The 16,377-nt window shown below is 58.4% G+C and overlaps 1 protein-coding gene across 1 annotated transcript; it reads left to right on the forward strand.

The window, feature by feature from the left end:
* Positions 1–7,136: 7,136 nt before the first annotated feature.
* On the forward strand, positions 7,137–16,088 carry TNFRSF10B (TNF receptor superfamily member 10b). The gene is made up of 10 exons (XM_075444588.1): positions 7,137–7,343; positions 11,700–11,820; positions 12,108–12,236; positions 12,721–12,835; positions 12,921–13,012; positions 13,123–13,224; positions 13,320–13,360; positions 13,797–13,937; positions 14,364–14,445; positions 14,584–16,088. The coding sequence occupies exons 1-10, from the start codon at positions 7,275–7,277 to the stop codon at positions 14,874–14,876; spliced, it is 1,185 nt and encodes a 394-aa protein (XP_075300703.1). The 5' UTR covers positions 7,137–7,274; the 3' UTR covers positions 14,877–16,088.
* Positions 16,089–16,377: the final 289 nt, after the last annotated feature.

A 16,377-nucleotide genomic window follows, 5' to 3' on the forward strand; every position in this document is an offset into this window, starting at 1 on the left:
GAACAACCCCAGGCACCAGTACAGGCTGGGGGGGACCTGCTGGAGAGCAGCTCTGCGGAGAGGGACTGGGAGTGCTGGGGGACGACAGGGTGACCAGGGGCCAGCAGCGTGCCCTGGGTGCCGAGAAGGCCGATGGGATCCTGGGGTGCATCAAGAAGAGTGTGGGCAGCAGGGCGAGGGAGGTTCTCCTCCCCCTCTGCTCTGCCCTGGTGAGGCCCCATCTGCAGTGCTGTGTCTAGTGCTGGGCTCCCCAGTTCAAGAAAGGTGAGGAGCTACTGGAGAGAGTCCAGTGGAGGGCTACGAGGATGAGGAGGGGACTGGAGCATCTCTCCTCCGAGGAGAGGCTGAGGGAGCTGGGCTTGTTCAGCCTGAAGAAGAGAAGGCTGAGAGGGGTCCTTAGAAATGCCTCTAAATATCTGCAGGGTGGGGGTCAGGAGGACGGGGCCAGACTCTTTCCAGTGGTGCCCAGCGACAGGACAAGGGGCAACGGGCACAAACTGGAGCAGAGGAAGCTCCAGCTGAACCCGAGGAAGAACTTCTTCCCTCTGAGGGTGCCGGAGCCCTGGCCCAGGCTGCCCAGGGAGGCTGTGGAGTCTCCTTCTCTGGAGATATTCCAGCCCCGCCTGGACGCGGTGCTGTGCAGCCTGCTCTGTGTGACCCTGCTTGGGCAGGGGGTTGGGCTGGGTGACCCACAGAGGGCCCTGCCAACCCCTGCCATGCTGGGATTCTGTGATCTGCCTGTGCTTCGAATGCGGAGGGACTGAGCTAACACTGAGCTGTGGCATCTTTCTTTGCGTTCCATCCCTTCATTTGTGTTGATGCTGTGGCCCAGCGAGGCGCGGAGCCCCGCACGGGGCTGTCGGCGGGCGCGCAGCACCCAGACAGGCACCGAAGCGATGGCTCAGCCGGATCCGCCGTGGCTGCAAACATCCAAGGCTGGAGATCCCCCATCCTCCGGGGGCCCTGCGGCCCTGCACCACACCCTTCTCAGGAAAAATGCCCCCAGTGACAGCGCACAACCGTTTGCACGCGCAGGGTTGCGCAACCGTTGATGGCACAGCACGCGCCGTGCCCACGCGTGCCCCGCTGAACCCATGGGGCTGAGCCAGCAGCGTGGCGGCGGGGAGCGGCATCGTCCCGGCACCCGGCTCCTCCAACCGCTGCAGGCAGCTGGTGCTTGCTGCTTTGGAGAAGATCCAAAGAGGGAGAAGCTACGTAGCTAAAGCGCCTGCCTGGCGTCCCACGGCTGAGAACGCACTGAGGACAGCCCCAGCAGACACCGGGTCTGCCCCAGCCTGGCCTCGCCAGGGCGGCTGAGGGCTGAGGCAGCAGCGCTGCTCGGCAGGGACTCGTGTCTCAGCTAACATCCCCAGATGTTGGCTTTCCTGTCCTTTCGCAGCTGCTTTTTCTTTTCTTCCTTCCTGTGGCAGCACGATTGCCGTCCTCCCCCATTTCCCAAGGGCAACAGCCTGCATCATGTGAATGCCAGGATGCAGGAGAGAGAGGAGTTTTTTCATGCAAACCCTGACGTTTTCAGAGAAAAGCTCAACACTACCAAGAAAAAGGGAGGCAAACGCTGCCACTTTAGCAGAGCTGCCAAGTTCTGGGTATTTCTGTATCACTGCATTCTCCACATGTGATATTTTTGTTACTTGCAGAGCAGGGGGGAATCGAGCCGTATCTGGGACCTTGGCGCTGGGGTGCCCCGTCCCTCCTGGGCACACTCAGGGGTTAATCGGCCCTCGCACGATGGAGACAGAACCGTTGACACCTCCAACACGTGTGCTTGGACTTTCCAGGTTTCGCAGACGGTGTTTGGCTTCGCTGAGAGGCACTGAGGGAAGGATTGCTTGGGTCGGTCGGAGTGTGCTGCTGCCGTTCCTCTGGCAGGCTCTGAGTCAGACCGGTGGTGTGCAGTCATCAGCTTAACCCCGTCGTCGCTGGGACGCAGGAGCCACCCTGTGCCCGCTGCGTTTCTCCAGGCGTCAGGGAGAAACCAGCTAAGCTGTGCCCTCAGAGACACAGGACGGGGAGCTGGTTTTACCCTGTATTTTTATTGTGAGGGTTTCGTGAGGCTGCCGAGCTCTGCCGGAGCGCGGTCGGGCTGCGGTGCGCTCATGCAAGGCTGCTCGCAACCACGAGTGGCTGCTGGTTTCGTTTTCGCATTCATCGTCAGTCGGTCCTGAACGCAGCCCCGCTGACTCACCGTGTCTTGGCGAGCAAAGGGCACTGACCTTGGTAACCGAAAGCCAGCGATGGTCTCTTCGGAGGGTTTGGGGACGCTGCCTTGGCTCTCTTCCCCTGGCCAGACCTAGGTGCTGCGGGGAAGGCAGCGGGTCTCAGAGCAGCCTTAAAACGCGCCCCGATCCATGTTTTAAATCGGGAGATGACTCAGCAGAGGCAAGAGCCTATTTTTATCTGTTTCCATGCTTTCTGTGTCAAGCTGAATTTTTGTATCAATCCTTTCAGTGCTAGCCCCAAAATAACGTCACCTTCTAACTGCGAAGCCATTCATACCCGAGGACGTGCGACCTCCGGGAACCCTGCTGCCACAAACCAGCCCGGCTCCTCCCCGCAGAGGAGGGCACGGTTTGGCCGCAGCCAGCCAAGCAAACAGTGAGTCCAGGAAACCGAGCAGCGGCATCTGACCACGAGTCTCGTTCAAAGGAACCGCGCGGGGCTGTGTTTATACACCTGAGAAAATTGGCCTTGAACCTGTGGCGCCGGCGGCTGTTAGACCGGGGCGTCACATGCCTGGCAGTGAAAAGAGCCAAGAGATGGTCTGATCCCGCAGGAACCTGCCACATGAGAAACTCCCTCCTGGAAATTCAGCTGTGGAAAAAACTGTGATACGAAATAGAAATCAAAATCTATACTGGCTGAAGAACACATCCACGTGCTTTGAGAAATTTGGGGAAGAGATTCAGGGCATCCTCAGTGTGTAACCCCCAAAGCCAATACTCAATTTGCCTTTGTGGCTGTGCGAGGAGATGTAACAGCAGCAGCTCGGTCCCTGCGTGGAGTCTCAGGGCTTGTGCGTGGCAGGGGATGAGGCTGGTCCCGGTCCCGCTGGGCAGCGGTTTGGCAGGAGGTGGCTCTGCTGCTGCCAGAGCTGTTGGGCTGCGAGGGTATGAGCAGGGCGGCCGCAGGCGTTTCTGCGAGTTTGTAACACCCTAGCTTCACCCCAAGGAGACTTAACCTGGGGTGAGACTCTCCAAGGTTGAGAAGAAAGCTGGATTTTATGCAATATCCATCATCTCAAACCGCAGAGCTGCCGAGCCAGAGGTTTCTGCTCCAGTTTCGAAGTTGGCAGGTGCCTTGGTTTGGATACGGAGCCTGGGCTGCAGCTCACAGCCTGCAACACCCTCACCCCTCGCCATCATCCCAGAGCTCCTTTTCAGTCCTGGTTCAAGGGGAGGAAAGGGAGGAGAGAAGGGAAAGCAGCAGAGCTTAGTTCAGACTCTACATCTGCTGTTTAAAGTTTCCCCTTAGCTTTTAGGAGCCATGTGGGTTGGCAGGGGAAGGAGAAGCGTTTAACCCTTTCTCCTGCCCAGCGGCTGCGTGCTCGGAGGCACAGGAACGGAGAAAGGATGAAGAAATCCACCCACTCGCTCTGAGCATCTCCCGAAGCCCAAAGATGAGGCAGGCAAAGGGAAAGAAGACGGAAGCCTGAGCATCTCCCTGCCACAGAGAGGAAACTGAGGCACCGAGAGGCACTGTGGCTTGCCCAGGCTTGCGCAGGGCAGGGGCTGCGGTGCGGTGGGGAATTGAGCTCCGTTCTCATGAAGTTCACAGCCTGGACTCCCTGCAGACCTTTTGCTCCCTCTTTTAAAGAGGAACCTGGCATTTATGAGACAAATCATCTGTTTATCTGGGAGGGGGGAAGGTAAAAATTATCGAGCAGCTTCAGATCCCTCCCAGGCACAAAAACAGATGAGAGGCAACAAACGGCTGAGGGTAAAACTGAATGCTGATGTTCAAAAACAATATACATCTAGGCACGTACCCCATCGCCTCCCCGGGGTGTGCTGAGGACCACGGTTAAAAGCAAGGTGCCCTGGAAGGGGAGATTAGAGCCTCCTTCACCCTCCCCCCCTCCATCTCTTTTAAAGAAAGACGACGAGCAAACGAATGACACGGTAGGTAGGACGCAAATATTTCACGGGTCTGAACGACCGAGCGAGCGCTGCAGGGGCAGCCAGCTCGCATGAGGTTAACCACTAACCGTGGCCGATAAGACGGGCGTTTGTTGGGGCTGTGCTCTGTGGGCAGGTTGGGCTCCACTCTCCCTCCTCCCCGCGGCGAGGGAGCGGGAGGCGACCCACCGTCCTCACACTCATTTTATTTTCCACTTGTGATGGAGCTGAGGAAGCAGGGGGGGAATTTGGTATCCCGAAACCGCGGTGGGTCCCCTTTTCTTCTCGATGTGCTTAATTTACCCCCGATGCTTCAGTTATGTGCAGCCTCCCCAGCTCCCGGGGGGCTCCTGGTTCAGGGGGAACCGCGGGGACGAGCAGGTTGCGGCGATAAGGACTGGGTGCCTGCCTGTCCCCGGGTGATAAACACACACCCTTCTCACCCGTGACCAGAGCCTGCCCTGCAAATCAGCCTTAAATGGAAGCGGTCGTCATGCCAGCACGGGCCAGGGTGGAAAATCTCGCTTGGCGGGTGGATGACGTATCTGCTGGGGCGTCCCACCCCTCGGGACGGCTGGGGAGTGGGAGAGGGTGAGCATCACCATCCTCGTTCGGCAGCTCGAATACCCGCGGGCCGGACAGAAAGCCGTCTTTGTCTGGAGCTGTGTAAAAATATGGCCTCTGCGGTTTGTCAGCGCAGACAGCTCTGTTAGTCCGATTTTATGAACGGGGAGACTGAGACGGGCAGAGAAGGCACCGCGGCTTCGTAACAAGCGTGTGGCAGGAGGAGGAGGAGGGCTCGGGGTCCGGGTGATGAGGGTTGGCTGAGGTGTAGCTGAGGGCCCAGTATAAACTATGGGGAAAACTGGGAAGCTCTACCTCGGTGTCCGCCTTGCCCCACATCCAGCCTCCTCCCGTCGGAGTTTCTGCGTGGCGGTTCCCCAAAGGACACCAGGTTGGTTTTGGGGAGAGTGGACGGTCCGGGTCCTTCCCCATCCCACCAAAGATGCACAGAATATGCAAATGCACCGGACTGGCATTTATTCTGACCTAACTGAAAAATTAACTATTCTCTAAGGACCCAAATGACTTCAGCTGAAGTCAGTGGTATCTAGAGCACAGAACACATGGTTTTGGTTAAACAAAAGGCCCTGCATACTTTTGGGGCTTGTAATAGAAGTACCCACCCAGGAAACAAGCAGAAATTCTTCTTCTCCTTTAAATCACATTTCAGCTCAATTATTTTCGGCGTAGACAGGCCCTAACTTCTGGAAGGAGAAAGCCAGATTTCCCTTGCTCAGCGTGGCTGGGCACACATGGACCTGCCATGAGTGCGGTCACCGAAGGGAAGATGCTTCAAAACGTCCCCATCTTGGGTGGGTTAGCTACTCCTCCGCCGAGCCCGAGCAGCCTCCTGCCTTCCCCCAGCTCCCGGCGCTGATGACGGCACCAGCGAGCCGCTCCGCAGCCCTGTTTGCACCCAGATTTACCTGGCACTGAGCCCTTTCCTCCCTGGCAAACAGCTTTTTTGGTGGCCAGCAGCCTTTTTTTTCCAGCAGCTCCACTTGAGCCCTGCCACCCGCTTTCAGGCTCTCACCTTCGCTTTCCTCCGCCCTGGGCAGCGTTAGGAAGGGAGCGGTTACTCACGAGTTATTCATCCGCAGCCTCCGGTGAGTCACGGAATTCGGGGAGGGAGGGAGGCTGCTCGAAGCCTTGGGCTGTTAAATCCTGAGCACACACACACACACACACAGACACACACACGGGTTATTTAGCTCGGAGTTCAGGGGTAGGAAAAGATTAACAGGTCACCACATCTCTGTCTCTCGGCTTTGTGTTGTTGGAGTAATTTTTCTTACACACTGGCCAGACAACCTGACTGCAGAAGAGCTGGTTGGGTAACAGCAGAGAGTCCAAAGGTTTAACTTTTTAAATTTTTTCCCGTTCCGTTCAATCTTCCCCCCCCCAAAAAAAAAAAACAACCAACCCGTGGTGGAATTTCCCTACTTTCCCGCTCAGAGGCAAAAAGATGACAGTTTTGCAAGACCGGCGAGCGTTTCGGCAGAGCCGTGCCGTGCCTTTGCACCTTGCACCGCCGCCGAGCCCTGGCAGAGGCTGGGGCTTCTCGGAGGGCGTATTTGTGTAACCCCCTTTTCCCTGGAGAACAAACCCCGCCACGGCTTTGCCCTCGCTTGAGGCGGCTGCTGCGCGATGGGGATAAGATGCAAGGCGGAGAAGCGAGAGCACCCTGGGAGAAGCATTCCTGATGGCTCGTATCTGAGCTGAGAGCTTCAAAACCAATTTTGGCATGGACAAAAAAAAAAACAAGAACAGGAAAATAATAAAAAAACAGGAAAATAATAAAAAAGGAAAATAATAATAAAGGAAAATTTTATGCCTGGCATCTTTTATCCCTGGTCCTTAAGGAAAATAAGGAGTAAGGAAAAGAAGGAAAAAGGAAAAGAAGGAAAAAGGAAAAGAAGGAAAAAGGAAAAGAAGGAAACAAGGAAAAAAGGGAAACAAGGAAAAAAGGGAAACAAGGAAAAAAGGGAAACAAGGAAAAAAGGGAAACAAGGAAAAATAGGAAAATAATTTAAAAAATGAAAATAAAAAATAAAAAAGGAAAATAATTTTTAAATTAATATAAAAAAGGAAAATCATTTTTAAAATGGAAAATAATTTAAAAATGAAAACAAAAAAAAGGAAAATCATTTTAAAAACGGAAAATAATAAAAAAGTGTGTCGTGAAAGGTGAGTTCAGCTGCGAACCGGGCTGTTACCAAACCCCACGCTGAAACCCTGTGGTTTTACGCTGGTGGCAAGGAGCACGAGGAGGTTTGGCGGAGGAGCCTGCCCTGGCCTGGCCTGGCCTGGCCCAGCCCTCCTCCTCCTCCTCCTCCTCCTCTTCCTCCCCCGCCCCGCGGGTGCGGTATATAAGCGGGGTCCAGCCGGCAGCTCCATGCATTCCCCCGTTGACTGCGCTCGGAGCTGCTCGTCCCGTCGTGGCAAAGCCGTGCCCGGTGCCGTGACCCCCCCCCACCCCTTCCAGCCGTGCCCGGTGCCGTGATACCACCCCCCCACCCCACCCCCCCCGAGCCGTGCCCGGTGCCGCTCCGCTTCCCCCCCGCCCCGCGCAAGATGCGCCCGGCGCTGCGCGCTTCGCCCCGACGGCGCTGCCTCCCGCTGCTGCTGCTGGTGGTCGTCACGGTGCGTGGGGTCGGGGGCCGGGCGTGGGGGGGTCGGAGGGGGTCGGGGACCCCCGTGGGCGCTGCCCGCTGCTGCCGCGGCATGCCCGGGCTTGCCGCGCCGTCGAGGGGCATGGTGCGCCGGGCGGGGAAAGGGGCCTGCGGGCGGGGGGGGGGGAAGGTGGGGAGGGGGCTGCAGGCGAGTTTCGGGGGGTGTCCTGGGCTGGGGGTGCGGGTTCAGCAATATGGGAGGTGGTGTGTGAGTGGGGGGCGCCGCTGGGTGTAGGGGAGCAGGGGGCTCGCTTGGGGAGAGCAGAGATGGGGAGGGGGTCCCCTTTACAGGCGATTGTGGGGAGAGGATTGGGGGGTAGGGGCTCATATGGGTCAGAGGTTTTGGGGGGGGGGGGAGCTGGGTCTATAGCGGGGCTCACCTGATCTGGGGGTCATGGTTGGAGTGGGGATTAGGGGGACCTCACCTGGTCTGGGGGTTACGGGGAGAGCAGGGGCTGAGGGGCTCACCTGGCCCAGGGGATTGGGGGGGGGGGCGAGGCTATAGGGTGGCTCCCACATCGCAGGGGCTGTGGGGGGAGCTGAGGCTATCGGGGAGCCTCACCTGGGCAGGTGGGGGCTGGGGGGCTTCACCCCAGCAGGGCCCGTGAGAGGGGAGCGGGGCTGCGGGGGCTCACCCGGCAGGTTTTTGGGGCACGGCGGGGTGAGGGGCTGAGGCCGTGGGGCAGGGTGGAAGCGGCAGCATGGCGGTGGGACGGGAAGGGTGAGCTCAGCCCTCCTGGGTGTGGGGCAGCGGGCGGGAGGGCTTGGTTGGGTGGCCCGGCGCATGGCGTGAGGCCGTGGGGCTCGGAGGTGACGTGGGGCTGGAGGTTTGCCCTGTGGCACTGCCTGCGCCGGAGGGGATTTCCGCTCCCTTCGCTTCCAAGCCGCGTTTGCCATTCGGTGTCGGGATCTCGCGGCGATGCCAGGGCTGCGCGGGATGTTTGAAGGCGTCGGGGTCAGACGCGGGCGGCTCTGGGCTGCCTGGCGCAGGAATGCTGCCTCCCCAGCTCGCCCGAAGGACGTCCAAACCCACCGCACCGCTGGCTTCTAGGGCAGAAAATCCCACCTGCGCCTGTCGGCTTTCCCCGCGGATTGGGCGTTGCTGTAGAGTTTGGAAATAGCTAAAGGCTCGTCTCGGCTGAAGTCGGTGGGCTCCTGCCCTGGGCTCCGTCCTGGGGCCGCCCTGCGGTCCCTGGGGCCGCGAGGCAGCCCAGTGCAGCCGTGGCCCCGGGACACGTGCGTGCTGTTCCCGCGCTGGGATCGCTGTCGCTGAACTCAGCGCTGCCCGTCAGAGGTTTAAAGAGAGCCGGCTTCTCGTTCCGTTCCTTCCCGATATTGTTTATGACTTTATTTAGACTTGCCTGAGAAAGTCAAGCCTTCCTAAACCCAGGGGCACGCTCTTAACGGCCTCCTTTTACCTTTTTTTTCCTTTTTTAATAAGAAAAAAGGGGAGGGGGAACCGATCGGGACTGATGGTGCCCCACGTGATAATCGTACGATACTGGGGCTACGGTTCCTTCCTCTGCTCGCCAAGGCTTGTTGCATCATGCCTGGACCTGGGCCATGGGCTCCCGAGGAGGAATGTCACCGGACCTCTGTGTTTGCAGGAGCTCAAATTCCATCCTCGGAAAGTCTTGGGGAGGGGGAAACCCCCGCGTTGGTCAGGCCTGTGCCCGCGGAGCAGAGGCACGTCGGGTGTCTGCCTGGCATCTCTTTGATCCCTGGTCCTTAAGGCTGCTGGCGAAGAGCCTCTCTTGCCGCAACCAAGGGCTGTGTGCGAATGCTGCATGGATGTTCGCTGACGGTCAGGAGCTCAGCGAGGCGTCTGCCTTCACAGAATCACAGAATGGTCGGGGTTGGCAGGGCCCTCTGAGGGTCATCGAGCCCAACCCCCTGCCCAAGCAGGGTCACCCAGAGCAGGGGGCACAGCACCGCGGCCAGGCGGGGCTGGAATATCTCCAGAGAAGGAGACTCCACAGCCTCCCTGGGCAGCCTGGGCCAGGGCTCCGGCACCCTCAGAGGGAAGAAGTTCTTCCTCGGGTTCAGCTGGAGCTTCCTCTGCTTCAGTTTGTGCCCGTTGCCCCTTGTCCTGTCCTGGGCACCACTGGAAAGAGTCTGGCCGCGTCCTCCTGACCCCCACCCTGCAGATATTTAGAGGTATTTCTAAGGTCCCCTCTCAGCCTTCTCTTCTCCAGGCTGAACAAGCCCAGCTCCCTCAGCCTTTCCTCGTAGGAGAGATGCTCCAGTCCCCTCCTCATCCTCGTAGCCCTGCGCTGGGCTCTCTCCAGTAGCTCCTCATCTTTCTGGAACTTCTGCTGTCGGGTCCGGCTCCTGCCTTGGGATCAATTCAGGGGAAGAACCAACTGGGGATGGGAGAGGGGAAAGTTTGAAGCTCAATGCTTCCCGGAGCTTTTTTCCCAGACCTGATCTTCCGGCAGGAAGAGGCTTTTAGCTGATGAGGGTTCTGGTGATTCCTGTGCCTGGTAATTCCTCAGCCTTGAGGCAACGGTGCTTTCTTGGGCTGTTGGCTGTGGGTGAAAACTGCTCTTGAACACCACTGCGTCTCGCCCGTGGCTCCCAGCCTGGTTTCTCCCTGTGCTTTGCAAGACTGATGGGTTAGTCGGGGATGGGAGCCCTCGCCTGCCGAGGGCTCTGTGCTGGGCTGATCCGCTTGAACTGCACTTGCTGGGGAAGGTGGTGGGGGCCGATAACCTTATCGTGCCCCTGTGCCAGCTCTGCCGAGTGGCTGTTTCATGAAAAGCAGTGAAATCCTGCGCCTAAGGGGCCTTTCCAAACGGCGGAGAAAGCTGTGTGGTTGCTGCGATCACCTTTGCGGCCAGGCAGAGTCTGAAGGGGGAAGCAAGGCTTTTTTTGTCCCCCCCAGGGGACAGGGACACGGTGGGACGGGTTGCCCAGTCTCAGTCCCTGAAGACTTTCAAGACCAGAGCGGGTAAAGCCCTAAGAGCTGCTTGTGGCTGGGAGGTAACAGCAAGACTTCTCTCCGAAGCGGGGTAGAAAAGTACTTTATAAAAGTGCAAACCCTCCCGGCTGGAGAGAGCGGCAGCGGGAGATGCGGAGCCAGAAACCACTGGAGTGATGTGGCTGTGATCCTTCCACGTCAGGGCCTGGAGACGGTCGCTGGCTGGGGCTCAGGGGGTCTGTCCCGCTCTGTGTCCGTGTGTCCAGCGAGGCAAAGCTGCGTGCTAGGGCATGGCGGGGGGGGGATCACCCTCTCCGTGGCCTGGCTGGTCTCCGCGGTGTTGTTTGTGGATCTGCGTCACCCTCTGCAGCCCCGTGACCGTCGGACCTGCTGCCGCCGGATTCGGCACTCACACCCTTCCTTGCATGAGCGCGGGAAGTGTCCGGGGAGGAGGAGGGGGGCATCGGCGCTGTAGATGGCCAGGCTGGCCCAGGGGACCTCGGGACAGCTTGCGTCTCTATTGTTTCAGCCTTTCAAGGCAGCTTCTGACTCACAGAAGAAATATTTGCTTTAAGGTTTCACGCCAGGGTTATGGGAGGGAAAGGGGAAAGTGCCTCTGCCAGACTCACTGCCGCGCGGGTTTATATCCATTTATATCCATGGAGCGGCTGTGCCCGGTGCTGGCTGAGATGCCAAAGGTGCTGTATCGGGGACGTGGGGTGCCCAAAGGCCCCCCAGACCCCAATGGGGTGAGCGACTGTTCCTGTTGAGCGTCGTCCCCCACAGCTGGGGCGACCCACCAGGGACAGAAAGAGCTGAGCCAGCAGAAAGGTGCACCGTGAGCTGGCGGAAACGGGGCCGTTGGCTTCCTGACTGGCAGCAAGATAGCAGGGATAATGCGGAAATGCCGGAGGCCGTGCTGTCCCCTGGGAGCCCGAAGCAGCCCGGGTGTCTTTGTGGGCACAGGAGCCATGTACCAGCCTTGACACGGGGCTGGTTTCCTCCCACAAACTCGCCCGCTCTGTTCCTCCTCCCTACCCTTCCATTTTCTTCGATGCTGTTGGTTCACGCGCTCAGAAATTGGGGAAGGAAAGGGGGCCTGAGGTTATCCCAAGGAAGCATTAGGGAGCCTTTGCCTTGCTGATAACCTGGCACACGGCAGTCCCTCTGCAAACCTCCTCCTTGTGCTTTGCCAAGGCAAAATCCACGCTGGTACAGGGAAAGTGCCCCTCACCAGCACCGAGGGGAGGTTTGGCTGCCAGGTCCGGCAGCTCTGAGCCATCCCAGAGCTGCTCTTCCACTCTGCCTGAGCACACGGGGCAGAGCAGCTCTTGCCCTTCTCTCTTTGCCCGTGCCCTGTGGACTTAGTGGGTTTTAACCCATTTTTTTCCGTATTTTTTTTAACAGGAGGTTGTTTTGGGAGCATCACTGGACAGAAGGGACAAGCTGGATTCCTTGGACCCAAACAGGGGAGGGGAAGATCTTCAAGTCCCAGACACCAGTCGCAGTGGCAAGAAGTGCCCCGCGGGTAAGAAGGTCTCAAACATCGGTCGCCCTGTGTGCAGCCTCACCGCGTTTCTGCCTGCAGAGCCGCCGTGTCCTTGCTCCTGAGCAGGCAGTGGCAGCTCCAGCTCTCCCCTGCTTTGCTGTCATGAGATCTAAGGACTCGTTATGGGAATATTTTCCTTTTGATGGTTCCTAATTTGCCTCTTAACTTTGCTGGCAAGGGAACCAACTCCCTTTCTGCAAAGATACCTCCATCCTGCGCTCTGTGGTCACCCTTCTTTTCTCTTCTCCAACTCCTCCTTCTCACAGGCACTTACGTTGCAGAGCACAGCAAAGAGCCAAACGGCTCCAGCGAGTGTTTGCCGTGTAAAGAAGACGAATACATCGAATACCCAAACGACTTCCCCAGGTGCCTCGGCTGCCGGAAGTGTAGGGAAGGTACGAGCTGGCGTCCCAGGGCGATGCTGCCTGGTGGCATGGGCAGGGTTCAGCTGACCGGAGACCTCTCCGTTTAAGAGCACGGTCACCTGCGGTGTCCTCAAAGAGTGGCTCAGGCTGTGGGGAGCCGGCTGGGTCTGGAACTGGCGTAGCAGCTTGTGCCAGACCTACGTCTCCGTTCAATGCAGCATCCCCTGTGCAAAGCTTGGACCCGAGACCTCCACCCAGCACGGACCGGGAGGACGGGGCTCACGGCAGCGTTGTAGGCTGCTGGTGGAGCTTCGATGTGAGCACTGCTTTTCTCTTGGGCACGGTGAGGTGCGGGGCAGGAAAGGGTCAGGCTGAAATTCAACAGCTGAGAGAGACTTGGTCTTCTCCAGGCTTGCAGATCAGCTCGGGTCGTTAGCTGCATTAATGAGGGAGGCGAGTGGAGGAGCGTGGCGCGGAGGGGCTGGGGTAGAGCCGTCTCTCCTCTCACCCACAGATGAGGTGGAGCTGAGTCCCTGCCGAGCCGTCAGCAACACGCAGTGCGCCTGCAAGAACGGCACCTTCTGCTCCCCGGACCACCCCTGCGAGATGTGCCAGAAGTGCCGGCCCCGGTGAGCTGCATGACGTGGTGGGTCCCCCTGGGATCTGCGCTGGGACCCCCAGCCGCTGAGCCTGCCCCATCTTCCCCCTCCCCAGGTGTCCCAAGGATGAGGTGGAGCTGGCTCCCTGCACGCCGCACAGCGACCGCCGGTGTGGACCTCCCACCAGCACCACCTCGGACTCCTCTGGTAAGTGGGGGGATGCTGGAGGAGGGGAGATGAGCTGAGGGATGGAGGTGTGAGCTGCTGCCCAGGAGGCCAGGAGCAGCTCCCCACACACTCTGGTTTATCTGCTTTAGGCACCTTGATCGTGACCAGCGTGGTGGTGGTGGTGGTGGCAGCTGCGGTGCTGCTTGCGCTCTCCTTTTTCACCTGGAAGTCACGGTGCTGCCGTTCCCCAGGTGAGCACCGGGTGCGGGGGACCCCCGGAGCGGGGGCTCTGTGTTGGTGTGGGCTGGCTGGGAAGAGCAATCACAGCACAGTTTTCATCTTCCAGGAGACAGGAGAGACCTGAGCGGGAAGTCCTGCAGCGTGGTGGTGAGTTACTGGGATGGCGGTTCCATTTGCAGGGTTGGGGTGAGGTCCCCCCTCTGCTCCCCACTTTCCCTGCAGCTCCTGGGAAGGCTGGAGGAGCAGGGGGATGAGCTTCATCCCTGCAGGGATGTGGTAGAGCTGGGCCAAGCAGAGGAGGGTCTCTGGCAGTGCCCTGCCATGTGTGGGGTGCTTGCAGCCCCCTCCCCAGTGCTGTTATTTCCCCGTCTGAGGTGCCAGCACATCCTGGGACCCTGGGTGAAAGGGGGGGGCTGTGCTGTACCGGGGACCCTTCAAGCTCAAGATGAGCAAGCAAGCCATGCATTGAACTTGTGGCAGGGCGGATGGCACTACCGGAGATGGCACCCCTGAGGGACCGGTGTGAGCCCTGCCCTGCCAGGACCACCCGCCGTGGCTGGTTTCAGCTTCTCTCCCACCGCAGGACTACCTGGTGCGGCAGCTGACGAGGTACCGGAGGGGGGGCCAGGGGACGCAGGACAACAGGCACAACGAGCAGCTCTCCCGGGATCAGCTGCTCCCCAGGGGGCCGGGTTCGGGGACTCACAACACCCCAGGGTCAGAGGTACGTCAGCGTGTCCCTCTGCTCCATCGTGCTCCGCCGAGGTCTGACGCTTTCCTCTGCCTTCAGCAAGCCAAACAGCTTGGGGGGCCTTCCAGGCTTGGACCACGGTTTCTGCGTGGAGATGGCGAGGGCTCTCTTGCCCTTGTTCTGGGTTCAGGACTGCAAAATTTGCTACTTTCTGTCAGCTGCCAGAGTCCTCTGCGGATTTAACGCTGATGCTGAGCAGACAGCTCTGCTCTCCCCTGCTCGTGGCCTGCTCTCATCCGAAAGCTGGGAAACGATGGGTGTCCTGGGGAGGTGGTGGTGACCTGCTGCCCCAACAGCCCCCAGAGAGAGGGAGACGGTCTCCAACCCCCCCATTAACAGGGCCTGGGGACGGTGTTTGTGCTGGGGCTTGGTGGGTGCTATAGGACACTGTCTTTCCAGGTGACGAGGCCAAGGACCTCGTATCCCAGTGTGAAACCCAGGAGGAATCTGGTTCCAGTGCAAGGAGAAGACCCCATTATGGGTAAGTGTAAGGGCCCAAGGGATGTGCTGGGGAGCGGGAGGGGGGTGAGCCTGCCGGATGAGCTTTCTGGGCAAAACCCTGTCTGACCCAGCTGTCCCTGCTCTACCCTGTTCTCTGAACTCTTCCCTTCCCCTCTAGTTTTGCGGCGCTCTTTTGACATCTTTGCCCGAGATGTGCCCTACAAGGACTGGAAGAGATACGGCCGAGCCCTTGATCTGCTGGAGAACGACATTGCTCTGGCGGAGATGAACGACAGGTATTCGCTGGAGCCCTTCTTCCAGATGCTCAACATGTGGCAGAACAGACAAGGGATGAAGGCGTCCGTGAACATGCTGCTGGAGGCCCTGCACCAGATCAACCTCGGAGGGATTGCAGAGGACATCTCCTCCAAGCTGGTCCAGCAGGGATCTTTCCAATACGAAGTGAGCTGAGGAGCAGGGCAGGCCCTGCATCTCCCTCTTTCAAACTGAAGCTGTGAATACCTCTTAAGAAAACTTGAGTTTTAGATTTTTGTAGCTCTCCTGTGGCTCTTCTCTTTTTGAAGCCATTGTACAGTTCAGCAGAGCCCGGAGGAGTTGATCCTCTCGTGAAGTGCAAACCTCATGGTCCTCTCTGCCGACGCTACAGGCTCAATGTCGGTGCTTCCTTACGGAATCCAGGCTGGTGCCTTGATTTCACTGGGTCAATGCAAAGAGCCAAAGAACTATTGCAAGCTGCCTCTGGGACTGTCTGGCTTGGAAGCACTGGTACTGCACAGACGTCTTCAGGATCAGAGTAGGGAAGGACCTTTGCAGGATGTAGGCATCCCTGCGGCTTTTAACTGGATCATCTTTTTATGGGGGGGGGGGGTTCCTGGCATCGTGCAATGGCTTCTGCTTGTAGAACATCTCTAAGCTGTCCAGCAAGCTTCGTACTGTATGCTCGGTGGGCAGGCATTAGCTGGGTTCTGGGGTTACTTTCTCAAAGCTGTTGACTGAGATCCGTTTTAGCTGATAGTTGTTCTGCTTGCTGTTGGGAATCAGTTTGAAACTGGACTTTGAGGGGAGGGTGGGAGTCATTTACTCACTCTGTGATCGCTGGGGTTGCTGCAGAAAAGAGTCAGTGCAGGGAGCGAGTGAGCTCCTCCACGGAGCAGGACGGGGAACGTGGGCAGCAAGCTATCAGTGTGCCAGAAACCTCCTTCTCCATGACTGTGGTCAGGGTGGCGAGTTGCCGTTCCCTCGGCCATGAGTGGCTTTGCTGTCCCTGGCTGGCTGCAGGCAGCGTGGAGAGGTGAAAGCACTGAGGTCCGAGCGGGGCTGTGGGCACCCACCACCCGTCCTCCAGCTGAACGGGGTGCTTCTCGACCGCTGTGCCCACTGCTCAGGCTCTCACACATAGCTCAGGGACAACTTGGCTGGAAAAACTACTGCATTACTTGAGTTGGCTACACGTGCTGCTGCCCCAGTACGGCCCGGCCCACCAGGACCTTCCCTGGCACGGTGGGAGAGGGCGAGGGGCATCGCCAGCCCCTCGCTGCAGCCAGGGCTGCCCTGTGCTGTGAAGCGCCTGTCCCTCCCGCTGCCGCCCCTTCTTCCCCCTCCTCACCAAAGCTGAAAAGAAATCCGGTCTACAAACCACAAGCAGAAAGTTTGTATTTATGTATTTATTTAGTAATTGTAAACATGTACATATTTTAACTTAAAAGCTATTATAAAAATAGTAGTTTTTATACTATGCATGGTTGTGTGTTTTTGTACAGAGCTCTGGCCCAGCCAGTTTGCTGTTTCCTGTTTTTACATGTCTCTTCAGCAAGAGATGAATAAACTTTTTAAAAAAATCCTCCTGATTTCTCATCTTCTTTTTCTTCCCCCCCACCCCACCCCTCGCTCTGCTGGCGAGGGTCTGTTCTAGGTTTTAGTGGGGACCCGAGGAGCTGGATCAGATGCTCAG

Source organism: Opisthocomus hoazin, chromosome 28, assembly GCF_030867145.1.
Source record: "Opisthocomus hoazin isolate bOpiHoa1 chromosome 28, bOpiHoa1.hap1, whole genome shotgun sequence".
Lineage (NCBI taxonomy): Eukaryota > Metazoa > Chordata > Aves > Opisthocomiformes > Opisthocomidae > Opisthocomus > Opisthocomus hoazin.

What these genes read in the sequence shown, in the direction of transcription:
- TNFRSF10B (XM_075444588.1), top strand. Translation starts at nt 7,275, where the DNA reads ATGCGCCCGGCGCTGCGCGCTTCGCCCCGACGGCGCTGCCTCCCGCTG. An exon ending in CTGCCGGAAGTGTAGGGAAG is followed by an intron (nt 12,237 to 12,720) that starts GTACGAGCTGGC and finishes TCTCACCCACAG; the next exon opens with ATGAGGTGGAGCTGAGTCCC. An exon ending in TGCCAGAAGTGCCGGCCCCG is followed by an intron (nt 12,836 to 12,920) that starts GTGAGCTGCATG and finishes CCCCCTCCCCAG; the next exon opens with GTGTCCCAAGGATGAGGTGG.